This window comes from Erythrolamprus reginae, unplaced genomic scaffold (assembly GCF_031021105.1).
Source record: "Erythrolamprus reginae isolate rEryReg1 unplaced genomic scaffold, rEryReg1.hap1 H_5, whole genome shotgun sequence".
Classification (NCBI taxonomy): domain Eukaryota; kingdom Metazoa; phylum Chordata; class Lepidosauria; order Squamata; family Dipsadidae; genus Erythrolamprus; species Erythrolamprus reginae.
This window is the reverse complement of record NW_027248506.1, coordinates 657,342-685,133: the sequence shown is the minus strand read 5'-3', so window position 1 is coordinate 685,133 and position 27,792 is coordinate 657,342. Positions and strand designations below refer to the sequence as shown.

The 27,792-nt window shown below is 40.5% G+C and overlaps 1 protein-coding gene across 3 annotated transcripts in view; it reads left to right on the top strand.

The window, feature by feature from the left end:
* The window catches only part of LOC139155738 (protein FAM13A-like), a 118,144-nt gene that overhangs the window by 40,503 nt on the left and 49,849 nt on the right, over positions 1–27,792 (top strand). For all 3 annotated transcript variants that reach the window (XM_070731009.1, XM_070731010.1, XM_070731008.1), the window contains 2 exons: positions 16,380–16,421; positions 25,096–25,140. In XM_070731009.1, the coding sequence (XP_070587110.1) occupies positions 16,380–16,421; positions 25,096–25,140 (87 nt within the window). The remainder of the gene's footprint in view (positions 1–16,379; positions 16,422–25,095; positions 25,141–27,792) is intronic.

Sequence of the window (27,792 nt, the reverse complement as noted above, 5' to 3'; positions counted from 1 at the left end):
ATATATAGGAATAGAAGAAAGGAATAGGAGATATAGGAGAGCAATAGGACAGGGGACGGAAGGCACTCTAGGGCACTTCCATCTCTTCTATCCATCATCTATCTATTATATCTCTTTTATCTCTTATATTTTCTGCTATTCTCTCTAGTTGTACAGTACTTTACTTCTACACTCTTTGATACATTCTACTCGTATATATCCTCTATAACGTTCACTGTGTATTATTGTGTATTGGACAAAACAAACAAATAAATAAAATAAATAAATACTTGGAACGTTGCCTCCGATTTTAATTTGCTACGGTGGTGTTTTTTAAAATAAATAAATAAATATCCTGCTTGCAAACCGAGCCTCGCTTGCGCCCGGAGAGGGAGCGTGTTTCCTGCAAGTCTCCACGCCTCCAAAAAGCGCACCGCAAGGCGAGGATCAGCTCCGCCTCGACCTCTCCAAAACCCAAAGTTTCCAGTTACTCGGGGAGGGGAGCGGAGCGCTGGAACCGGCCGGCCCCGGCTTTGGCGGCAGCTGTGGGAGGGCCGGAGGGGTGTGTGCGTGTGTGTGTGTGTGTGTGTGTGTGTGTAGAGATCGCGAGGATCTCCGCGGCGGAGTAAAAGAGGAGGAAGATCCCTCGGCGCGCGCGCTCCTGCGTAAAAGTCAACCGGTGGCGGTGCCTTTGCCCAAGGCGGGCGCGCTGGAAAGTTGGCAGCCAGATCTCCGGAGCGGGAAGGCGAAGGCAGCTTGGTTGTCTTTATTTTTTTGCAAAGTGAAGCCGAGAGGCTGGCTGGTGCCTTGCGGGCGAAGGGGACCGTTTGCGCGGGCTGTGGTGGAGGAGAAACCCCGGTGCGCTTTTGGAAGAAGAAGCGCCAAGCTCTCTCTTTTCCGGCATGGCCTTGGAGATCGTCTCTCTGCAAAGGTAAAAAAATAATAATAATAATAATAATAATAATAATAATAATAATAATAATAATAATAATAATAATAAATTCGCCTTGACTTTTTATTTATTTTCATTATTTGTTTGTTTGTTTGTTTTGTCCAATACACAATGAAGGTTACAGAGCAGTGTTTCCCAACCTTGGTCACTTGAAGATATTTGGACTTCAAATCCTAGAATTCCCCAGCCAGCAAATGCTGGTTGGAGACTTCTGGGAGTTGAAGTCCAGACATCTTTAAGTGGCCAAGTTTGGGAAACACTGTTATAGAGGATATAATCTGGTAGAATGTATGAAAGGGGGAATAGAGGAGAAAATAAAGGAGTGAAATATAACTGAGAGAATAGCAGGAAAAGATATAGGGATAGAAGAGAAGATATAGGAGATATAGGAGAGACAATAGGACAGGGGAAGGTAGGCACTCTGGTGGACTTAAGTATGCCCCTTACTGACCTCTTAGGAACCTGGAGAGGTCAACCGTGGATAGTCTAAGGGTAAAGTGTTGGGGGTTAGGGGATGATACTATAGAGTCCGGTAGTGAATTCCACGCTTCCACAACTTGATTACTAAAGTCTGTTTTTTACAGTCAAGTTTGGAGCGGTTAATATTAAGCTTGTATCTGTTGTGGGCTCTTGTGTTGTTGTGGTTGAAGCTGAAGTAGTCGTTGACAGGCAGGACGTTGCAGCATATGATCTTGTGGGCAATACTGTCTTAGACCATGTTTCAGGCATCTTAGTTCTAAGCTTCCTAGACTCAGGATTGAAAATCTAGAAACATGGGGGTTTCTGTCCCTTTTGAAGGAGTGTGTGGACGCACCAAGCTGCCTGCGAAATATACTGCTAAAAAAATAAAGGGAACACTCAAAGAACACTCTACTCTACTCTACTCTACTCTACTCTACTCTACTCTATTCTTCTGAAATATTCTCATTGAATACTTTGTTCTATACGGCACAACACCATGTGAAATTGATTGTCAATCAGTGTTGCTTCCTAAGTGGGCAGTTTGATTTCACAGGAGTTTGATTTACTTGGAGTTATATTGTGTTGTTTTAGTGTTCCCTTTATTTTATTTTTTTGAGCAGTGTATCCACTGACCCCCTCGCATCCTGGACATAAACTGCTTCAACTCTTACCCTCTAGAATAGAATAGAATTTTATTGGCCAAGTGTGATTGGACACACAAGGAATTTGTCTTGGTGCAGATGCTTTCAATGGACATAAAAGAAAACCAATCATGTGGTACAACACTTAATGATTGCCATAGGGGTCAAATAAGCAATGAAGAAGAAAGCCGCTACAGAGCACTGCACACCAAGACAACTGGACACAAGAACAGTTTTTCCCCGAATGTCCTCACTCTGCTAAACAAATAATTCCCTCAACACTATCAAACTAGTAAGTCTGTGCTACTATTACTACTATTTGATTTCAAAAGAGTTTGGTTTACTTGGAGTTATATTGTGTTGTTGAAGTCTTCCCTTTATTATTATTTTTTTGAGCAGTGTATTTTCCCCTGAGTAAAAGCCTATGCTACCGATTTCCAACACCACCCTCTCCTTATATTTAGCAGAAAATGAAACCGTTCTGGTTTTGGAACAAAAACAGAAAAAGGTCCCGAATGAAGGTGCATTTTTCAAGGGGCAACTAGACTTTTTGGTGTGTGTTTTTTCCCTTGGAATACGTTTCGCTTCTCAGGCAATTGGCTTTTCCTATTAATAAATATAAATGGTGTTTTACAGAATAACAATAGAATAGAATAGAATAACGAAAGTTGGAAGGGACCCTGAAGGTCTTCTAGTCTAACCCCTTGCTAGGCATGGAGACCCTACTATTCCAGACAAGTCACTGTCCAATTTCTCCGCAAAAGCCTCCATTGACGGAGCGCTCACAACTTCTGAAAGCAATCCCTTATTCCACTGGTTAATTGTTCTCACTGTCAGGAAAATTCACCTTAATTCTAGGTTACTATATAGGTAGAACTCGTGTGTGTTTGTGCAAACCTAAATACAGAGTTTTATGCATAGGGAAGAAAAACAGTTTTTACAAGGAGCAAAGAAATGGACGTTTTTCTCCCTTTTTGCTGCTTTTTTCCACAAAGACGCCTGTAGTTAGAGCTTTTTTCCTTCCGGGTGAGATACAGTTAGATAGAAATAAATTATCTTTTAATGAAGCAGTGTTCAGTACACATGTCCAAGAGTGAAGTGCAATTTATTATGATGTAACATTATACTACAAGCAGAGTAGGGGGCTAGGGACAAGTGTTTGCTCTATGAAATATTACTCTGTTGATCTTTCTTGCCAACCTCAGTTGCCTTGAGATTATTTGTGATTATTTAACTCAGGACAATAGTTTCCCCCCCCCCCTAGTTGAAGCTGAAAGTAAAAGTTTGTACAAAATAGAATATGGTGTAATAAGCTATACATGTATAAAAAGATAATTTATAGGTTTGTAAACACATTAATAATTGCTTAACCTGTTAGCCTGGCTGAAGTTCCATGCATATTTATTAGAACATGTTCTTTTACCTCATTTGAATGGGACACATAAAGATTGTAATCTGAAGAAAGAAAATGATGTAATATTAATATTGCTTCTTACATAATTTTTTGGAGCTTTTAAATGTTGCGGTAAAAAAAAAAAATTAAAAATTGCCTGTGTACCTTTCCTTTAGAGCAGTACGAAAAATTCAGGGATTGACCAACAAACCAGATTGTTTTGCAATTATATTCTCCAAAAACCTTCGTTTTGACTGTATTAATCTGATTGGTTCGATTTTTTTAAATGAATAACATTGATTTGTGCAAAACATATCTTTTTAATTGCTTGACAATCCTGACCAATGTAGAAAAAGTGCCTGTCTATCAGCTTTCAGTTGAAAACTTATTTGAAAATATATGAAATGTGTTAATATTTCTATTCTGTGCTGAAAAATCTTCATTTACTTTTTTTTTTTTTTGTGTGGAAGTGAAATGTTTGGCTTAGAGGTCAGCGTGGGAGTGTGCTCAAGAAAGTCTTCTGTTTTGCTTCTCTTCAAACTCTTAAATTAACTTTTAGTTTATTATTAACTCCTATTAACTTTGGTATTTACTATATTTGAGCTGAGGAAGAGTATATGGTGCAAAATTATTCAGATTTCTATCAGAAACTGATAGCTCTTCCAAATTTATCTGAATTCTCACAAACTATCTGCCCTGTCCCCAAACTTGGCGACTTTAAATTTTGTGGGCTTCAACTCCCATAATTCTCTAGCCAACTAAACTCCAGGATGGAAGGGTGTGTATAAGCGCACTAGTGTGCCTACCGTCCCTGTCCTTGTATCCTGTTATCCTTTTTATCACTTCTTTATACTTTGTTATGTTAATACAAACTATAATTCTATACTTGTTTGAGAAAATATAATAAATAAGAACAAAATAAATAAATTTATTAAAGTTTGTTGCAAAAATCAAAACCAGAAGCACACACAGATGACTGATTCAGCTGGATCCAGTAACTTATTCATAAACATAATGACATAATTAACTCTCCTGCTAATGCTAATACAATACCATTAGCAGAGTTCTTCAAGGAAACAGAAGCAGGAGAGTTAGTTTCATTTCAGTAGAGAGGACAGAGTGACAATGCAGAGTGGACTGAGCCACGCCCAGCCTTAAGCTTAAGTTTCAATTTCGATTCTCTGCACAGACTTAGAAGTGTTTAACTCCCATTGGCTGACTTGGTTGCTAGGCCTATTCATTGGCTAACTTTGTTAACATGGCTTTCACAGTTCATGAACATATTAACAGAATTCTGGGAGTTGAAGTCCACAAGCCTTAAAAGTGGCCATGTTTGAAGACCTGCTGTAGGTTATGCCATCCCTGCCCCCATTGGTGCTTCTGGATGTTGAAGACCACAGCTGAAGCTTTTTGATCTCTTCAGTGGAGGAATCTATGACCTAACACAGTGATGGCAAACTTTTTTTCCCTTGGGTGCCGAAATAGAGTGTGCACACCCTATTGTACATGCTTGAGTGCCCACACCCATAATTCAGTGCCAGGGAGGGCAAAAACAGCTCCTCCCCCCGCCCAGGCCCTCTGCAGGCCATAGGTTCGCCATCACTGACCTAGTGGCAGGGATTTAGCAGCTTTAAAAACTATTTAGCAGCTTTAAAAACTATGAACATCAACTCCCAGAATTCCTCTGTTGAAGCATGGACCTCAATTCCTTCAGCATGGCTGGCTGAGGAATTCTTGGAGTTGCCAAGTTTGGAGACTTCTGGCCTAGTGCTAGAAATATTTCATGACATCGGTTAAAATTCACTGAATGAAAAATCTGTCCCACAGGAAACTAATATTCAGGGTTGATTTTTCTGATTTAATCTTTTCCTTGACAGATTCCAGCAGCTAATACGTTTACCGTGTTTCCCCCAAAATAATACCGGTCCCCATAATAGGACCAATCAAGCTTTTCAGCACATTCGCTGAAATAACCCCACCCCCAATTAGACCCCCAGAAAGGCGTCTCTGTGAGACTCATCACGCCACCGCCGCTGCCTTGTAGACAGGGGTGGGCTGCTAGCCGGAACGCTAAATTGGGCTTGCCGCCGTGGCTCATGAATGCTAGCGGGGCTCACGCGATTTTGCTTCTAAACCTGTGTAGGTAGCCAAATCGCGTACGGAGTCACAAGTGCGCCCGTGTTTCGGCATGCGCGGAAGCAAATAAAACCTCGCCGAAACACAGCCCCACCTGCGGCTCCGTGCGTGATTTTGCTACCTACACAGGTGTCGAAGCAAAATCGCGCTGGTCCCGTTAGCACTCACGAGCCGCCGCGGCGAGCCCTATTTAGCGTTCCGGCTAGCAGCCCACCCCTGTTTGTGGAGCAGGACTCTGCAAGGCTTGTGCTGTTGCGTGCATGAAACGGCACGTGCTGTATGTTGAAGCTCGCAACAGCCCTGCAGTTTGTGCATGCAGCGACACAACAAGTCCTGCTCCACGAGGCGGTGGCGACAGGCCAGCCGCTCAGCCCGCGCCAAGAACAGGGAGTGGAGGCGGCAGCAATGGGACATCCAGTCCCACGCTCATCGCCAAAATAATAACCTCCCCAAGGCCATATTTTGGGGTTCAAAAAAAAATTAAGGCCCTGTCTTATTTTCAGGGAAACACAATAAGTAGATAAAATTATGTGCGTTGTGCCAGGGGATTCTTTTGTACAACAGAAAATTTAATCAGCCTGTTTGCAGATTGAAATATTGCCTTCCTGAAATCCTCTAGAGGTTTATCGTTTATCTTAATGAACTGATGAGTAAAGGAGTAAGTTGTTATGACAAAACAGGCCCAGCAAGAGTTCAACATAAGGTTTCTTCTCTTTTCTTCTTCTTGGGAAAATATTCTCACTCTTATCAAACTTGGCTAGAACATGGAACTCATGATGGTAAACATAGCATAATTGCTTTTATAATGCTAACAGATTACTGTGTAGGAAAGGGAATGTTTGTTGTCATAATTATTAGTTAGGTCCAACAGTTAATCATTCATTGATACAATACCATACAAATATCATGTGTCGGTATCAAGTATCAAGATTTTTATCACGCCTTTATTACTTTATAAGTAACTCGGGAGAGTGAACATACACAACACTCCTTCCTTGTCCTTCTGTTTACCCCACAATAACAGGCTGGCGAGATGGATTACACTTTCGCCAGACCCATCCTCGAATACAGCTCATCTGTTTGGAACCCATACCACATTTCTTTACTATTATGTCAGTACAACACAGCAAACGAGATCACTATGCTGGATTTCGTATTTCATCACCAGTCGGGCGCTTCCCAAGCACCTAGGACTGCGTGATGTAGCGGCAAATTATGTTTGCCGATCCCAGTAAAGCGGCCTTTTGCAATTGACCGATGGAGATTGTGTCAATTCCGATGGTTTTCAAATGTCCGCTGAGATCCTTTGGCCCTGCGTCCAGTGTGCCAAGGACCACTGGGGCCACTTTCACGGGCTTATGCCAGAGTCGTTGCAGCTCAATTTTTAGATCTTTGTTTGTTTTGTTCCTGTAGCCCATTTGTCGATGGCTGTCCAGGTTCTACAGCAGCCACCGCGGTCCTCTTTATCCTGGGCGACGACCGAGCCAGTATGGACTTCTTTTTGTTTTGTCTCTCCATTAGTTTAAATGGGTTAGGTACGTTTAGTCTGGCTCCTCTGCTTTGACCACTCCAGCAAGGTTAGACCTACCAGTAGGTTACACTACCACCGGCACAGCTCTCAGCTTCATTATTATTATTATTATTATTATTATTATTATTATTAATTAGATTTGTATGCCGCCCCTTTCCGTGGACTCGGGGCGGCTAACAACAATAATAAGACAATATAAACAAATCTAATATTTAAGTTAATTTTTAAAACCCCAATTTAAGAAACCAATCATACATACAGACATACCATGCATAAATTTTATAAGGCAAGGGGGAAGGGAAAGTCTCAGTTCCCCCATGAGGTGGGGTTTAAGGAGCTTACGAAAGGCAAGGAGGGTGGGGGCAACTCTGATATCTGGGGGGAGTTGGTTCCAGAGGATCGGGGTTGCCACAGAGAAGGCTCTTACCCTGGGTCCCGCCAAACGGCATTGTTTAGTCGACGGGACCTGGAGAAGGTCAACTCTGTGGGACCTAATTGGTCGCTGGGATTCATGCGGCAGAAGGCGGTCCCGGAGATATTCTGGTCCGATGCCGTAAAGGGCTTTTCTGACGTTAACACTCTCGAAAATGTCCAAAGATACTTCACCAGAAGAGCCCTTCACTCCTCGACCCGAAACAGAATTCCCTACGAGACTAGACTTAAAATCCTGGGTCTAGAAAGCTTAGAACCGTCTCTCCAACAGCCAATAGGCACGATCGAACCCGGAACCTTTCACCCCTACATAGGAGTCATTTGGAGCGGAGTCGCCCAGAGCGTCCAATAGCATTCTTCTAGCATGTGTTAGCAAACCCACAAACATGATGAAACAGCGTACGTGACCGAGTTGTATTTTTTACGGCCATCTGCAAATAATTAAGTTAGAACACAAGATAATCTAAATAGCTTCAGGCCCATTTTACACTATATTGGTCACGGAGTTGAATTTTTTTTTTACTGGTGACCAATTACACTGATTTGTAATCTCCCCTCAATTTCTTTAATGGCCCTTCTCTTGGAAAAGTGGTATATACACAGAGAGAGTGCAGGAAATTGGTCTTCTGGTATCATTACAGTCACTTGTTTTTAACCAGGATTGCAGATTGATTATTTATATCTGTTTCTTGCAGATAAGCCCAATAAGAAATACTTTGAACTTCATTGATTTCACAAAAGTTTGATTTACTTGGGGTTATATTCTGGGTTTAACAGTCCCTGAAACCTTTTTAAAAGAAGATGCAAACACCAACAGATTAATTTTAACAAAGAGAAAAAGAAGTAAAACAAAGAAACAGTAAAAATAAAAAGACTGAAGTCTGGTTGAAAATAGCACGCAAGTTTGAATACATACTATCGGGAGGAGTGAGATTGTTTTGTTTTGTTTGGGAAAAAAAGCTTGGCTTTTTGGCTGAAATAGTTATAGCCATAGGTTGTTGGCATTCAACCAAGTTTTTAGGAATAGTTCTATGGTAGCTATTTGTGGCTTGCTTGGTAACCACCTAACTCCCGCCCTCTTATGCAACATAGGGTTTGTTATGTATGAACATGCTACTGTTGAATTCAAAGGAAGGGCGCAGCTTGGCTGAAAGACAACATCAGTCATTCCTTCCTTTAAACCCCCCACCCCCTTTCTTTGTCTTACCCATCCAGGGAGGTTGGACAAACTGCAAATAATAAACACATGTGTCTTTTCCCAAGTTTTCTTTTTAAAAGTAATTTTTATTGAATTTTATACATAAAAAAGTACAAACACAACATATAAACAAACATCAACACGAATCCAAATCCAAATATTTTTCAAGTAAGTTAACATCCAACTTTTTCCTTCTTTTCCGTATACTATAAGATTATATGCATATATTCTAATATCATACACATTTTCATTATAAATCAGTTTTCCTTTTTCTTATCCATTTGTCAATGTCCAGATATCATAATAGTCTGAATCTAGTCTGCCCTTATACTATTTCCTGTATTTTATCTTAGGATGGATCTATGTTTATCCCAGGCATGTTTCAATTCAGTTACTGTGGATTTATCTACCACGTCTGCTGGAAGTTTGTTCCAAGGATCTACTACTCTTTCAGTAAAATAATATTTTCTCATGTTGCTTCTGATCTTTCCCCCAACTATCCTCAGATTGTGTCCCCTTGTTCTTGTGTTCACTTTCCTCTTAAAAACACTTCCCTCCTGGACCTTATTTAACCCTTTCACATATTTAAATGTTTCGATCATGTCCCCCCTTTCCCTTCTGTCCTCCAGACTACAGTACACAGGTTGAGTTCATGAAGTTTGATGCTTAAGACCTTTTTTGTCATTTATTGCCATAGTTAACCCATCCATTTCTGCAGTCATATACTTTCTTAATTATTTCTCTGTCTTCCGGTGTTCTTGGATGGTTCCATTTTTGTACATACATAATTCTTGTTGCTGTCACAATATGTAACAGCAGATACTTTATGTTTCTGCTCACCCATTTTGAGACTCAGAAATCACTACCCCTAAATCCTTCTCTTCTAAAGTTTTTGCTGGCAGTTCTGTGTTAGCAAAAACTTCAGAAGAGAAGGATTTAGGGGTAGTGATTTCTGACCGTCTCCAAATGGGTGAGCAGTGCGGTCGGGTAGTAGGAAAGGCAAGTAGGATGCTTGGCTGCATAGCTAGAGGTATAACAAGCAGGAAGAGGGAGATTGTGATCCCCTTATATAGAACGCTGGTGAGACCACATTTGGAATACTGTGTTCAGTTCTGGAGACCTCACCTACAAAAAGATGTTGACAAAATTGAACGGGTCCAAAGACGGGCTACAAGAATGGTGGAAGGTCTTAAGCATAAAACGTATCAGGAAAGACTTCATGAACTCAATCTGTCTAGTCTGGAGGACAGAAGGAAAAGGGGGGACATGATCGAAACATTTAAATATGTTAAAGGGTTAAATAAGGTTCAGGAGGGAAGTGTTTTTAATAGGAAAATGAAAACAAGAACAAGGGGACACAATCTGAAGTTAGTTGGGGGAAAGATCAAAAGCAACGTGAGAAAATATTATTTGACTGAAAGAGTAGTAGATCCTTGGAACAAACTTCCAGCAGACGTGGTTGGCAAATCCACAGTCACTGAATTTAAACATGCCTGGGATAAACATATATCCCCCCTAACTCAATCTGTAGAGTCTGGAGGACAGAAGGAAAAGGGGGGACATGATCGAAACATTTAAATATGTTAAAGGGTTAAATAAGGTTCAGGAGGGAAGTGTTTTTAATAGGAAAGTGAACACAAGAACAAGGGGACACAATCTGAAGTTAGTTGGGGGAAAGATCAGAAGCAACATGAGAAAATATTATTTCACTGAAAGAGTAGTAGATGCTTGGAACAAACTACCAGCAGACGTGGTTGGTCAATCCACAGTAACTGAATGTAAACATGCCTGGGACAAACATAGATCCATCCTAAGATAAAATACAGGAAATAGTATAAGGGCAGGCTAGATGGACCATGAGGTCTTTTTCTGCCGTCTGTAATTTTTCTGTAATTTTTCTTTATAATTCCTAGCAGGAATAATTCCAGCGTGAATTCAATATTAGTTACTGTTATTTCCTGTAGCCAACTATGAAGATTTCTCCAATATTATTATTATTATTTATTAGATTTGTATGCCGCCCCTCTCCGTAGACTTTCCTTGCTTTTTCCAGGTTTTCTACTACAGTTCTCCTCTGGGTTGTACGGTAATTCTTTAAGAAAGGAAACAGTAGAAGTTGATTAAGAGGATCCATCTCTCCAGGAAAGCAACAGAAGCTGTGCAACACTCACCATGTAAACACATTAGGAGCATCATCTTGTGATTTTTTTTTTAAAAAAGAGAGTTGATTTCAGGTCTCTCATAAATAAAGCATTTATCTTAATTAGAATGCTTTTTATGACCTTTTAGATAACTTGGAATCTACTTATCCAGTAACTAATAGTTAAACTGCGTGACCTTCTAATTCCAATATTATCTTGGAAACAGGATTAGCAAATACTTATTTATTTATTCATTTGTCCAATACACAAATACATAGGAAGAAAAATAGACATGTGATAATATAAAAGAGGGTGAAAGTGAACTTAGAGGAGAGGATATATGAAAGGAAGAGAATATATAGGATAGGTGAAAGAAAGGAAAGACAATTGGACAGGGGACGAAAGGCACACCAGTGCACTTATGTACGCCCCTTACTGGCCTCTTAGGAACCTGGAGAGGTCAATCGTGGAGAGTCTAAGGGAGAAATGTTGGGGGTTAGGGGTTGACACAATTGAGTCCGGTAATGAGTTCCACGCTTCGATAACTCGATTGTTGAAATCATATTTTTTACAGTCAAGTTTGGAGCGGTTCGTATTAAGTTTGAATCTGTTGCGTGCTCTTGCGTTATTGCGGTTGAAGCTGAAGTAGTCATTGACCGGTAGGACGTTGCAGCATATGATCTTGTGGGCAATACTCAAATCGTGTTTTAGGCGCCGTAGTTCTAAGCTTTCTAGACCCAGGACTGTTAGTCTATTTTCGTAGGATATTCTGTTTCGAGTGGAGGAGTGAAGGGCTCTTCTGGTGAAATATCTTTGGACATTTTCAAGGGTGTTGATGTCTGAGATGTGGTATGGGTTCCAGACAGATGAGCAGTAGTCTAGGATGGGTCTGGCAAAAGTTTCGTAGGCTCTTGTGAGTAGAGTGAGATTGCCTGAGCAGAAGTTGCGTAGGATTAAATTAACAACTCTAGAAGCATTTTTGGCGATATTATTGCAGTGGGCTTTGGCACTTAGGTCATTCGATATTAGTATTCCAAGGTCTTTTACTGATTTTTTTTTTTTTAAAGAGAGAGTCGATTTCAGGTCTCCCATAAATAAAGCATTTATCTTAATTAGAATGCTTTTTATGACCTTTTAGATAACTTGGAGTCTACTTACCTAGTAACTAATGGTTAAACTGCATGACCTTCTAATTCCAATATTATCTTGAAAACAGGACTAACAGATACAAGTAAATATGCAAAGTGTAAGTGTTTGGGGAGAAAGTCGTAAACATAGTGTTATGTCATTTTTGTACCCCTAGTGTGGTTTGTAGGCAGAGGTCTGTCTGTCTGCAGACTTTTGAATGTACTTCTGATATTAAGAGTCTAAAGTCCAGACGTCCACTGTTGTTGCTTGCCAATTGTTCACCAATTCCCAGAACCGCCTTGGAAAATGAGAGGCAACCTCAGCTAACAATGTCATTATTTTTTATTTTTTTTATTTACTGTATTTTTGGCCTCTTTTACCTTACCTTGCAGGCTCTTTCATTGTTACTCCCTGTATGTAAATAAAAAATAACCAGGACAAATTGCCCATGAGTGTCCAGTGTGTTAGGCAGTCCTAATCTCCAGGGGGAGCTGGTTCCAGAGGGTCGGGCCGCCACAGAGAAGGCTCTTCCCCTGGGTCCCGCCAGTCGACACTGTTTAGTCGACAGGACCCAGAGAAGGCCAACTCTGTGGGACCTAACCGGTCGCTGGGATTCGTGCGGCAGAAGGCAATCTCGCAGATACCCGGGTCCGGTGCCATGAAGGGCTTTATAGGTCATAACCAACACTTTGAATTGTGACCGGAAACTGATCGGCAACCAATGCAGACTGCAGAGTGTTGGTGTGACATGGGCGTATTTAGGGAAGCCCGTGATTGCTCTCACAGCTGCATTCTGCACGATCTGAAGTTTCCGAACACTTTTCAAAGGTAGCCCCATGTAGAGAGCGTTATAGTAGTCGAACCTCGAGGTGATGAGGGCATGAGTGACCGTGAGCAGTGACTCCCGGTCCAAGTAGGGCCGCAACTGGTGTACCAGGCGAACCTGGGCAAACTCCCCCCTCGCCACAGCTAAGATAAAATACAGGAAATAGTATAAGGGCAGACTAGATGGAACATGAGGTCTTTTTCTGCCGTCAATCTTCTATGTTTGTAAAAGCCCAGGCATAATAATAATAATAATATGTTTGCAAAAAGGAGGTTTTACAAAAAAAGGTTTGCCAAGGTATCCAATTGATAATGCGGAATGTAAGATCAACAAAGCAAAGTTTGCCTTCAGATTAAGCTAAAATCAACACGCTCGCTTTTAACCTGATGTGCAAACAGGCAGTGCATGTCAAGCCTACAGGGAAAAACAGCATAGCACCTGACCCCGTAAGATCTGAGAAAATAGTTTGTGTTTTGGGGAACAGATGATAGGAACATAGAAACATAGAAGTCTGATGGCAGAAAAAGACCTCATGGTCCATCTAGTCTGCCCTTATACTATTTTCTGTATTTTATCTTAGAATGGATATATGTTTATCCCAGGCATGTTTAAATTCAGTTACTGTGGATTTACAAACCACATCTGCTGGAAGTTTGTTCCAAGTATCTACTACTCTTTCAGTAAAATAATATTTTCTCATGTTGCTTTTGATCTTTCCCCCGACTAACTTCAGATTGTGTCCCCTTGTTCTTGTGTTCACTTTCCTACTAAAAACACTTCCCTCCTGGACCTTATTTAACCCTTTAACATATTTAAATGTTTCGATCATGTCCCCCCTTTTCCTTCTGTCCTCCAGACTATACAGATGAAGTCCATGAAGTCTTTCCTGATACGTTTTGTGCTTAAGACCTTCCACCATTCTTGTAGCCCGTCTTTGGACCCGTTCAATTTTGTCAATATCTTTGTGTAGGTGAGGTCTCCAGAACTGAACACAGTATTATTCCAAATGGGGTCTCACCAGCGCTCTATATAAGGGGATCACAATCTCCCTCTTCCTGCTTGTTATACCTCTAGCTATGCAGCCAAGCATCCTATGATGTTTAGAAATGGCTTATATGTGCAGCAGCATGAATGACCTGTGCTACTCTTCAGCTTGTTAGGAGCCCATGTTAAGTTTTAAATGTTTTGCCTTGGGAATCAGTGCAAATAAGAGGAAGCAGGACCATGTGTCAATCAAATGATTGCACAAAAAGTATAGCTGATGTGCCCATTCTGCATGTAGAGATTTGGACAGTTCGTGTCCTCTTATCCGTAGTGTTTTTGTTTGTTTGTTTTCTCTTGTGTTCCTAGAAATCAGTTAAAAAACTGATCTGGGGTATTTTAATCTAAGGTCAAAGTAGAAAGAATTAAATATAGCACAGCAACCAAAAACAATCGATTGTCAGTTCCCAAATATTTAATCAGGATGTCATAGTCCGTAAAGTCTTTTTAAATTTTCTGGAAACTCTACAAATACAGTATGTGAATCTAGTAGCAGATCCCTTTTTAAACCTTGGTCTTTGAACTTTGGGCCCTCAAAAGACTATAGAATATTCACCCTTATAGTTAAGTCAATATTTAACTATTCCAAAAGCTCTCACACCATCTTGGTGTGTTGTGTGTATGTTTTTTAAATTATGGGTTTTTAGTTTTTTAAATATTAGGTTTGTATTCTACATTGTTTTCTATTACTGCTGTGAGCCGCCCCGAGTCTACGGAGAGGGGCAGCATACAAATTTAATTAATTAATTAATAAATAATAATAATAATAATAATAATAATAATAACAACAACAACAATAATAATAATTTCTTGGAAGAGATGAATAGAAATTATGTGTATGTATATATATATATATATATGTTAAATGTTTTTAGCTGGAATTTTAAAATTAAGGGAGACTAGGATGGTACCATTTCGGCCTTGTTCTGGCCTCATCAGCTAGCCACACCCTTTCCTTTACTGGAAAGGGTGTGGCTAGCTGATGAGGCCAGAACAAGGCCGAAATGGTACCATCCTAGTCTCCCTTAATTTTAAAATTCCAGCTAAAAACATTTAACACATACAGAATGTAGTTGTCGGCTATAAAATATATTAACTGCCTTGTAGTGGTCCTGGGTTGGGCCTAGAGGCAAAAAGGAGCTGTGACGTTCCTTAAAATATACCAGGGTGATCCGACATAAAAAAACATATATATATATATATATATATATATATATATATATATATATATATATATATGTCACATTTTTTTTTGCTGAATTTGAAAATTAAGGGAGACTAGGATAGATAGATCTATTTCGGCCTTATTTTGGCCTCATCAGCTAGCCATACCCACTGGGACTTGAACCTGCAACCTTTGCCTTGTAAGGCAGAGAATTATCCTCTAGGCTACAGTATCCAATCCCTTCAGCTCTGCACCAGGGAAGGGTTACATATTTTTGTGTCGAACATATATATATAAAGGAATGAATTTATATAAGTATTAAACTCTTTGAGATAAATTATGAATGATTTGATATATTGTATAAGAAATGTATTACTATACCTATGATGGATTGTAAGTGGTTGAAAGCACAACAAAATTGTAAATTAAGTGAATAACCAAAACCAATTTTCTTATATCACCGTTCGTATTAGCCGTCAAATTAATTTACTATAAGATGTATTTGATGGATATGTACAAAATGATTAATCAATAGATTGGATTGGCTTTGTTTTGTTTTGTTTGTGTTCTTTTTCTTTTTTTTTCTTCCTTTATTATGTATGTTACATTCTGTGTTTTTCAATTTATTTTTTATGTTTTGTTTCTAATGTAAATACTGTAATTCAATAAAAATATTTTTTAAAAAAAATAGAAATCGAATTAAGAAATAAAATAAATAAATAAAATCTCTCTTTAGAAGTGATTTCAGTTACTGGAGCAGAGATAAAAGACCAATCATACCCGAAGGCAGTCAGCAACTAAATAATAGCATTTTAATCTCAGTGGGTTTCTTCGTGGGGTAGTATTTGTAATTTTCCTTGCAATGGAATTGCAGTTTTTAAGAGAGAGGTTGATGGAGGAAGGTTGCCCATATACAGTGACCCTGAACTGGAATAAACCATAACACACAGCAATCATAAACAAATCTAATCATAAAATGCCAGGGTTAAAGTTTCATTTCTTTCCGTTTGAAGCTGAAAATTCAAGAGCTGTTTCCAAGTAGAAACAAAGATAGACAAAAATATTCTTTTTTAATCAAAACAGTTGCTTTTTTTATCAGTGCCAGCTCCATTAATTTGAGCATCCGTTCTTCCATTGCAGGTATTTGTGGTGCCACCTTAAAAGAACACAATTTAATATTTAATTTGCTCCTCTCTCTTAACAAGAGGTTGGCTTTAATATCACAAATCAGCACGCCGTCATTTTTGGGCTCTCCTCCTTTCTTCTGACCTGGTTGGTGTTGTCCCAATTAGCTTGCAAAAAAAGAAATAGAAATGAACATGGTAATAACAAAGATATTTTGTTTTCTTTTTAGTTCCCAAGAGGATGAAAGACCTTTATCACCATTCTATCTAAGGTATATATATATATATATATATATATAATTTATATTGTTTGGAGGCTTGATTCGTAAGAAAAGACTGCAGGAGACAATTGCTAGCTACTTGCAAAGATTTTGCCCAAAAACATTTCCTTCCTAGACAATGGCTTAAGATAATCTATAGATCTGCAACAGATAACCACCCAAAACATGCAAACTGATTTTGCCCTGCTATAAGCCATCGCTTCTTCATAGTAGTTTATTTTTATTATTATTATTGTTGTTATTATTATTATTATTATTATTATTATTATTATTATTATTATTATTATGTCAATACAACACAGCAAACGAGATCACTATGCTGGAGTTCATATTTCATCACCAGTCGGGCGCTTCCCAAGCACCTAGGACTGTGTGATGTAGCGGCAAATTACGTTTGCCGATCCCAGTAAAGCGGCCTTTTGCAATTGACAGATGGAGATTTTGTCAATTCCGATGGTTTTCAAATGTCCGCTGAGATCCTTTGGCCCTGCGCCCAGCGTGCCAAGGACCACTGGGACCACTTTCACGGGCTTATGCCAGAGTCGTTGCAGCTCGATTTTTAGATTATTAGATTATTATTATTATTATTATTATTATTATTATTATTATTAATTAGACTTGCATTCTACCCCTCTCCGGAGAACCGGGGCGGCTCACAACATACAATACAAAACAATGTACAGTGGTACCTCGAGATACGAGTTTAATTCGTTCCTGACCTGGGCTCTTAAGTCGAGCAGCTCTTATCTCGAACGACTTTTCCCCATAGGAATTAATGTAAATAATTTTAATTGGTTCCAGCCCTCAAAAAACTCACAAAGTTAGTCTAAATTATGCAGAAAGACAAGTTTTTAATGAAGAAATGTACATGTACATATAAATGAATAATGAAGTTTCTTTCACTTAACTTGTAAACTTTCTTAAACTTTTAAATTTACATATGTTCAACTTCTCTGCCACCCAATCCTGTAGGACAGAGGTCCCCAACCCTTTTTGCACCAGGGACCGGCTTTAAGCGATCAAGAGAGGAATGGGATAAATGAATGGACAGAGGGTGGGAAGGAAGGAAGGAAAGAGGGAAGGGACAGGAACAGAGGAAGGAAGCAAGGAAACTTATGAAAGGGGAGAGTAAGAGAGGAATGAGTGAAGGGAGGGAGGGAGGGAAGAAGGTGGGAAGGAGAAAGAAAAGAAGAAATAGAGGAAGGGAAGGTAAAAGAGAGAAAGAAAAAGAGCTAACTTCCGCGTTCAGCTTCAGGAGACAGCTGCGAAGCCGCGCGCGTGTTTTAAAAAGTTGCAGCCGGCCTGGGGGGCTCGGGGGGTGCTGGCAAGCCCCCCAGGCTGGCTGCAAGCACCCCCCGAGCCCCCCAGGCCGGCTGCAACCTTTAAAAACACGCGCGCCGCTTCGCAGCTGTCTCCTGAAGCCGAACGCGGAAGTTAGCGTTCGGCTTCAGGAGACAGCTCCTTGGCGCTTGTATCTCGAATTTGGGCTTGTAAGTAGAACAAAAATATCTCTCCCCTCCCAGCTCTTATCTCGAGTTGCTCTTAAGTAGAGCAGCTCTTATGTCGGGGTTCCACTGTATGTACAAATCTAATAATTAAAACTATGACTAAAATCCCGTTATCTTAAAAAACAATATTTCACAATCATATCCACACATAACATTTCATGGTCAGATTGATTGCACATCAGTGGGAAAGTTTGATGCTGGTGGTTGTTGTTATTGCTAACTCGTAAAAATCGTGTAGTTGATGAGAGTCGCCCAGAAAACAATGCACCACATTTTTTTCCCTCAGCCTATAGTAATCGTACTAATGCAAAACTTTAGACATACATTATTTGAATTGTCAGGAGTGCGTGTGTAAATTTTGCGTTTCTTCAGACAGATAGCGTAGCTGCAGCAGTTTTGAAATGGCGTCTGTAAGTGGTGTATGTTACAAGTAGTGTGTCGTCATTGAATTTCTCACTACGGAGAAAGAAACTGTTGGGAACATTCACAAACGTTTGTGTACAGTTGATGGAGAATCCGCAGTCGACAGAAGTACGGTTAGTCGCTGGGCACAGAGGGGGAGGCCATTAGAACAAGGAGTGGTACCGGCAGGGCATACACGCCCTCCATAGAACGGGACGGAGATTATGTGGAAAAATAGGAAGTGTAGAAGAAACATCATTCTTTCTTTTGTGGAAGTTTCATTGTGTTCAGTAAATAATTGTTGAAGAAAAAAATATGGTGTATTTCTTTCTGGGCGACCCTCATAATTCGACTTCATTCCATTCTTAGTGTTTAAGAATAGAAAATTGTGGCTTTGGGTTAGATGATGATGATGATTATTATCATTATTATTATTATTATTATTATTATTATTATTATTATTATTATTATTATTATTTATATTTGTATGCCACCCCTCTACGTAGACTCCGGGCGGCTCACAACAGTGATAAAAACAATACATGGTAACAAATCTAATAATTAAAATCTAAGATTGCTAGAAATCTAGATTGCTAGGAAGAATAAGTTTGGCAGAAAAAGATAACGAAGGATAGCCAGTGTTGATAGTGTAGGGTTTCCTGCCTAAGCAGGGGGGTTGGACTAGAAGACCTCCAAGGTCCCTTCCAACTGTATTGTTATTATTATTATTATTCAGCCCTTTTTATGCTTTTGTGATGAGAAGTGGATGTTCACCCAGCCTTTGCCTTTGTAACCTCATTTCAAAAATTAAAACAGAATGGCTTGGGTATTTATAATGGGTTGTAATTGTTTTTAGTATTGGATTATTGTTATGCGCTGTCTTATTATTGCTGTTAGCCGCCCCGAGTCTCCGGAGAGGGGCGGCATACAAATCCAGTAAGTAAGTAAGTAAGTAAGTAAGTAAGTAAGTTAGTTAGTTAGTTAATTAATTAGTTAATTAGTTAATTAGTTAATTAATTAATTTTTGGTGCCAGTGTTTAGAGCAGCTGTTCTGGCTTGCAAAAAAACAGCTGACCAGTAGATGGCAGCAAAAAGCCAATTGCTTTCCCTGTCACCTGGTGGTCTTGGTAGACCTTTGCAGCCCACATAACCACAGGGTTTATTTTAAATAAACAGACAGCTGTTTATTTTCCTTTGCCCCCCCCCCTTATTGTTTTGTGAACTTCCTGACGCCCAAATCCAACTCAGTGTAGACTTATTTGTGTGATATAACAACAGAGCAATGAATGTAAACATATGAAGGATGTGGGCTGCAACTTATGCAAGTGCACACAGTACAGTGATTGAGAGCAGACAGTTATGTAACATGCTGGGTGGATACAGTGGAGACTTGTACGGATTCCAAGGACCTCACAATGCCTCCAGCTTGCCAATTAGCGGGAACATTGTGTATATATTTCCCCCCTTTTCCTTGTAAAATCTGCTGTGCTGCAAATGTTGCATGGTTTTTGAGGAGCACGGGGCCTTGAAAGTGTTCCTGCTGTATCCCCACCCAAACAGGGATGAGTAAACAACCCTGCATCGTATTAAGTACAGTACGGCTGCAAATTTGCTTCATAGAAACATAGAAGACTGACGGCAGAAAAAGACCTCCTGGTCCATCTAGTCTGCCCTTATACTGTTTCCTGTGTTTTATCTTACGATGGATCTATGTTTATCCCAGGCATGTTTACATTCAGTCACTGTGGATTTATCTACCACGTCTGCTGGAAGTTTGTTCCAAGCATCTACTACTCTTTCAGTGAAATAATATTTTCTCACGTTGCTTTTGATCTTTCCCCCAACTCACCTCAGATTGTGTCCCCTTCTTGGGTTCACCTTCCTATTAAAAACACTTCCCTCCTGAACCTTATTTAAACCTTTAACCTATTTAAATGTTTCGATCATGTTCCCCCTTTTCCTTCTGTCCTCCAGACTCTACAGATTGAGTTCATTGAGTCTTTCCTGATACGTTTTATGCTTAAGACCTTCCACCATTCTTGTAGCCCGTCTTTGCACCCGTTCAATTTTGTCCATATCTTTTTGTAAGTGAGGTCTCCAGAACTGAACACAGTATTATTCCAAATGGGGTCTCACCAGCACTCTATATAGCGGGATCACAATCTCCCTCTTCCTGCTTGTTATACCTCTAGCTATGCAGCCAAGCATCCTACGTGCTTTCCCTACTGCCCGACCACACTGCTCACCCATTTGGAGACTGTCAGAAATCACTGCCCCTAAATCCTTCTCTTCTGAAGTTTTTGCTAACACAGAACTGCCAATGCAATACTCAGATTGAGGATTCCTTTTCCCCAAGTGCATTATTTTTCATATCGAATTCCTCTTAGATTTAGGTTTGCTTGTCGTTTTCTCTATCCTCGTTGAGATGGTATGGATCTCACAGACAATTATCGAGCCAAATTTAAGCGATTTGGGCTGCATCTATTTTTCACAAATCTGCAGATTTTTCCTCTCCTGGTTTACATGTCTTCGTCTTCCTGCCAAGGGCTCAGCCTCACCATACCTGGTTATTTATGGAATGAAAACTGATTGAAACCTTCTTCTTCTTTATTGATTGATTGATTGATTGATTGGATTTGTATGCCGCCCCTCTCCTTAGACTCTGGGCGGCTAACAACAGTAATAAAAACAGCCTATAAACAATCCAATATTAAAACAGTTAAAAATCCTTATTATAAAAACCAAACATACATACAGACCTACCATGCATAAAATTGTAGAGGCCTAGGGGGAAAGAGTATCTCAGTTCCCCCATGCCTGGCGGCAGAGGTGAGTTTGTGACCGGAAACTGATCGGCAACCAATGCAGACTGCGGAGTGTTGGTGTAACATGGGCATATTTGGGAAAGCCCATGACTGCTCTCGCAGCTGGTTCCAGAGGATCGGGGCCGCCACAGAGAAGGCTCTTCCCCTGGGTCCCACCAAGCGACATTGTCTAGTCGACGGGACCCGGAGAAGGCCAACTCTGTGGGACCTAACTGGTCACTGGGATTCGTGCGGCAGAAGGCGGTACCGGAGATATTCTGGTCCGGTGCCATGAAGGGCTCTATAGGCCATAACCAACACTTTGAATTGTGATCGGAAACTGATAATGTGCCCATGTTTCACCAACACTCCGCAGTCTGCATTGGTTGCCCATCAGTTTCCGGTCACAATTCAAAGTGTTGGTTATGACCTATACAGCCCTTCATGGCATCGGACCAGAATATCTCCGGGACCGCCTTCTGCCGCACGAATCCCAGCGACCAGTTAGGTCCCACAGAGTTGGCCTTCTCCGGGTCCCGTCGACTAAACAATGTCGCTTGGTGGGACCCAGGGGAAGAGCCTTCTCTGTGGCGGCCCCGACCCTCTGGAACCAACTCCCCCCTGAGATCAGAATTGCCCCCACCCTTCTCGCCTTTCGTAAGCTCCTTAAAACCCACCTCTCTCGTCAGGCATGGGGGAATTGAGATATTCCTTTCCCCCCAGGCCTTTACAATTTATGCATGGTATGTTTGTGTGTATGTTTGATTTTTAATAAGGGGTTTTAGTTATTTTAATATTAGATTTGTCATATGGTCTTTTATTATTGTTGTTAGCCGCCCCCAGTCTACGGAGAGGGTCGGGGCCGCCACAGAGAAGGCTCTTCCCCTGGGTCTTGCCAGACGACATTGTTTAATCAACGGGACCCGGAGAAGGCCAACTCTGTGGGACCTAACCGGTCGCTGGGATTTGTGCGGCAGAAGGCGGTCTCGTAGATACCCTGGTCCAGTGCCATGAAGGGCTTTATAGGTCATAACCAACACTTTGAATTGTGACTGGAAACTGATCGGCAACCAATGCAGACTGCGGAGTGTTGGTGTGACATGGGCATATTTGGGAAAGCCCATGACTGCTCTCGCAGCTGAAGTTTCCGAACACTTTTCAACCATGTGCCAGGTATGTTTCTCTGAGGCCGCACTGAAAGGTTTATTTACTTGTTATGCAATTTAAACCGCACCCTTCGACTCTAGCAAGGACTCTGTGGAGATGTCTCCTTCGAATATCTTTACCACGAGAAGGATCCAAAAGAAGGAGAAGAAATGGGGGGGAAACGAGGATCTGTTGTCGGTCTCTCAATACATTATTATTACCCTGTTTCAGGTTTCTTGTCCTGCTTTTTATATATTTCCTATTTTAAACGCAATCCATCTTGAGACCATATCAGAAAGATAATATGTCAATTACATAAGACATTTCTTGCTGGAAACAAACAGGTTATTTTGAAATAACGCTTGTTAGGATATTTGAATTTAGCAGTTGGAGCAGAGGGGTTGTGCAGTGAGCCACAATAATAATAATAATTTATTGGATTTGTATGCCGCCCCTCTCCGTAGACTCGGGGCGGCTAACAACAATAATAAACACAACATGTACAATCCAATAATAAAAAACAACTAAAAACCCCTATTATAAAACCAAACATACACACAAACATACCATGCATAACTTGTAATGGCCTGGGGGAAGAGCTATCTCAACTCCCCCATGCCTGGCGGTATAAATGAGTCTTGAGTAGTTTACGAAAGACAGGGAGGGTGGGGGCAGTTCTAATCTCTGGGGGGAGTTGGTTCCAGAGGGCCGGGGCCACCACAGAGAAGGCTCTTCCCCTGGGGCCTGCCAAACGCCATTGTTTAGTCGACGGGACCCGGAGAAGGCCAACTCTGTGGGACCTTATTGGCCACTGGGATTCGTGCGGTAGCAGGCGGTTCCAGAGATATTCTGGTCCACTGCCATGTAGGGCTTTAAAGGTCATGACCAATATTTTGAATTGTGACCGGAAACTGATCGGCAGCCAATGCAAGCCACTGAGTGTTGAAGAAACATGGGCAAATCTTGGAAGCCCCACGATGACCTAAGACATCTTGTTGCATGAAACTTTTCCATGCCCATTTTATTAAACCTTATATGACAAAAGACAACTGGAGTGGCCATTGAATGTTGTGAGAACTTGGCAATGAGCTAGCAGGTTGCGTTGGTTCCAAAGAAGAGAGGCCACCTAAGGCCTCCCAACATATTTAGCGTAACTTGACCGTCTCGCTCTACTTGAGCCTAAAGACAGGGCAAATCTCATACTCGGGTTTTCCCTCCGTGTCCTTTACTTGAAATCGTCACAGCATCTATTTCTTTACCTGTAAATTCCATCTTGGAGACGTAGGTGGTCTCCCTTTATGAACTTTTTGCACAAAATCCATCCATCCTAAGATAGAATACAGGAAATAGAATAAGGGCAGACTAGATGGACCATGAGGTCTTTTTCTGCCATCAGTCTTCTATGTTTCTATGTTTCTAAATGAACTTAAGTTCATTGTCACATCTAGATCACAGTCTTTGTAGCAGATTGCAGCATGAAAGTACCGTATTTTTCAGAGCATAAGAGGCGCTTTTTTCTTCCCTAAAAGAGGAAAGTCCTCATTTCCGGACTTCTGTGTTTTTGCAATGGTGCGATTTCACTGAGGCTTCCGTCACTGGGAAACCCCACCTCCTGACTTCCATTGCCAGTGGAGCGCCTGTTTTTGCAATCTTGGGATTCCCCTCTTGGGATTTCCCTACAGCATCGCAAAAACACGGAAGTCCGGAGGTGGAATTTCCCATGGAGGGGAGCCTCAGGGGAATCCCAGAATCGCAAAAACGGGCGCTTCACTTGCAACGGAAGTCTGGAGGTGGGATTTCCCATGGAGGGGAGCCTCAGGGGAATCCCACCAGCGCAAAAATGGGCGCCTTGGCTTGAAAAAGGGGTAAATTTTGGGCTTGCACGCATTAATTGGTTTTCCATTGATTCCTATGGGAAACATTGTTTCGTCTTACGAACTTTTCCCGGAACCAATTAAGTTCGTAAGACGAGGTATCACTGTATAACCATGCCTTGCAGATTAAAGATATGAGCTTTGGACACGAACCCTCAAGGCTTCCTAGCACATCTGCTTCTATCATTAGATCAGGAAGAAATTATGACATATTGCCCTGACTATTTGTAGTAACATTCCATGGGCTTGACCATAGCTAATGAGACTGTTTGAGGCAGAAGAATTTAAAATAGTTCCAAGTATATATTTTCACCTCATTATTTTTCCTATTTGGCTTTCATTAGACGTGGGAGGATAGCTATGGGAGGAAAAAAAAACCTTGTTGATCAAATGCAATGGACTTTGCTACATTGATTTTGATTTATGCTCCTTTTTAAAAAGCAATTACTTCATGTATTATGGATAGTTTTTAAAAGTGTATGTTTAAATTTTGTGCAAAATATGTGAGACTAGCCAGCATTTCTTAATTTGTTGTATATATAACTTAGGTCTTTCTCTGAGGTTTGGGATCATTGCCAATTGCTTTGCTGGAACCAATGGTGAGATCATTACAGTATTCCCAGGAAGTCATAATTCTCATATATGTTCTCATCATCACAGTTGTTTCAATACAAATCTGTAATTTAAGAGAAAAAAGTTTCTGTTACTCATCTTAAAGAATGGAATGATACGCTTGAACATCCAAACATAATCCAGTGAAAATGCGTTATTATTTGGAACCAATTGCTTAATTTTCAGTAAAACAGTAAATAAATGTTCAGTAAAATGTATTTCTTTAAATATATCACTTAGCACTTAAATGAACTTTTGAACCACTTTTTCTTAAGTTCTTTAGAAATTACACCTAATTCGTAACCTCTTTTCTATACAGTGCTCACGTATCACAACAAGTCCACAACATCCCTGCTCCTGGAGAGTAAGTCATTTTTTCTCTTTTTATCACTTTCTTTAATTCTTGTTTTTCCTTGTTAAATACCTTGTGATTTGTGTGTGCGTGTGGCAAATGTAAAACGTTCTTGATAGCACTAGTAGTAGACACAATAGAAGCTAAGGTTGTGATTGTGTGGTTTGAATGGTTTCAGTTGTGTACAGCCACCTAATGGAAAGGGGGAAAAAACCTTGGGTGCCTGTTAATGAGTGATTCCTAAATAGGGTAATTTATTTTATTTATTTATTTATTGGATTTGTATGCTGCCCCTCTCCACAGACTTGGGGCGGCTAACAACAGCAATAAAACAGTATATAACAAAATCCAATACTAAAAACAGTTAAAAACCCATTATATAAAACCAATCATACATACAGACATACCATGCATACAATTGTAAAGGCCTAGGGGAAAGTGTATCTCAGTTCCCCCATGCCTGGCAGCAGAGGTGGGTTTTAAGCATCTTTCGAAAGGCAAGGAAGGTGGGGGCAATTCTACTCTCTGGGGGGAGTTGGTTCCAGAGGGCCGAGGCCGCCACAGAGAAGGCTCTTCCTCTGGGTCCCGCCAAGCGACATTGTTTGGTTGACGGGACCCGGAGAAGACCCACTCTGTGGGACCTAACTGGTCGCTGGGTAATGCATGATATTGGCTCCTGATTCTACTGTTTCTACTTGTTGGTCTGCCACAGTATTTTTTTTTAAGCAAATGCTAAAAGCTATTTTTTAATCATCAATAGAGGGAGCTCTATATTAAAAAAAACACATAGGTAAAGAAGGAAAAGGTTGATTACTTTGATTAAGGCAGAGAATTGTGTGTTTGCAGTAGCAACTCATAATCCTGTTTATACTTTTTCCTGTAATCTTATATATGCTTGACAAATAAAATAAAATAAATCGTGGCTCTCATACAGATACAACCCACAGTTGTTCAGTCAAAGAAAGAGAAAGAGTACAGATTTTTTTTTTTTAGCGGTGAGGGGAAGGTACCCTGTTTCCCCGAAAATAAGAGGTACCCCGAAATTAAGGCATGTCAGAGGTTTTGCAGAATTTGCTAATATAAGGCACCCCCCGAAAATAAGGCGTAAAGTTTACATACGGTACGGTGGAAAAACATACGGTACCATTCAACGCTGTTCATAGCGGAACCGTAATAATGCGGCGTCCCCTGCTGGCCCCTTCCATCGCTTTGTACCGTCCAGTACAGCAGACACAGTCTGCTGCTGTCTCACCGCCATTACAGTCTCCGCTACAGTGCGTAGACTGTAGCTCCTCTTGTGGCCGGAAGCTGCAATAGCGGGAGTAGACTGTTGTACCATATAAGTGCCGTCGTTTGTGTGTGTGTGTGCCATACTGACAGGTACCGTACCGTAATCAGTGTACCGTACGGTACACTTTCTTTGGGGGTGTCAGCTTTTCTGCCTGTGAATTTGTCTTATTTAAGAAATATAAGGCACTCCCCGAAAATAAGACGTAGCACAACTTTTGGAGCAAAAATTAATATAAGACAGTGTCTTATTTTCGGGAAAACACGGTAGTATCTCAGGTATCTGAAAAACATACTTTATTGTCTAAATTCTTTTATCAAGGACACCGCAAAATGAAAGACATTTATCAGCAACGTCCAATTTTAAATTGGGAACATATCTCTACGGAACAGATCTCGTATCTCTAAAAAAAATATTCTCCTTTATGTTTTGTCATGGGTTTTTTTCCTGACCTTCATTTTTTTTTTTTAATCAAATGTATTTATCCCACCTATATTTTAATCAATCTGGGTAGAAAATGCTAGCAAACCTATTTGTATAAATAACCTTCTTAATCTCTTAACATTAAAAGATACAAAAATACAAATATATTTTAATGGGACAAATGACTTAATGAATCTAACCAAGCAAAGTAATAAATTCACGAGGAAAAAACAAATGTTGCTGTTTTATGGAATCTTTTCATTCAAACTAGGACCACTCTTATAGCAGAAGTCCCTTCCTTTCTGTTTTTATGCAGAAGCCTGAAAAAAGTTGGTCTCTTAATGGAATACGTAGAACTTAATAGTAGAACTTAAGCCATCTTTGAAACACTACTTGCAAATCATTTTTGAGGCATACACTTACAAACATTTCATTTCATTTTCATTTCATTTTATTGGATTTGTATGCCGCCCCTCTCCGTAGACTCGGGGCGGCTAACAATAGTGGTAAAAACAACATGTGACAATCCAATACTAAAGAAGCTAAAAACCCTTATTTTAAAACCAATCATACATACAAACGTACCATACATAAATTGTAGAAGCCTAGGGGGAAAGAATATCTCAATTCCCCCATGCCTGATGACAGAGGTGGGTTTTAAGAAGCTTGCGAAAGGCAAGAAGGGTGGGGGCTATTCTAATCTCTGGGGGGAGTTGGTTCCAGAGGGCCGGGGCCGCCACAGAGAAGGCTCTTCCCCTGGGTCCCGCCAAACGACATTGTTTAGTTGACGGGACCCGGAGAAGGCCAACTCTGTGGGACCTAATTGGTCGCTGGGATTTGTGCGGCAGAAGGCGGTCTCGGAGATAACCTGGCCCGGTGCCATGAAACATGTAAAAATATTGAATGGTTCACATTTTGGAATTCATTATTACCGTATTTTTCAGAGTATAAGA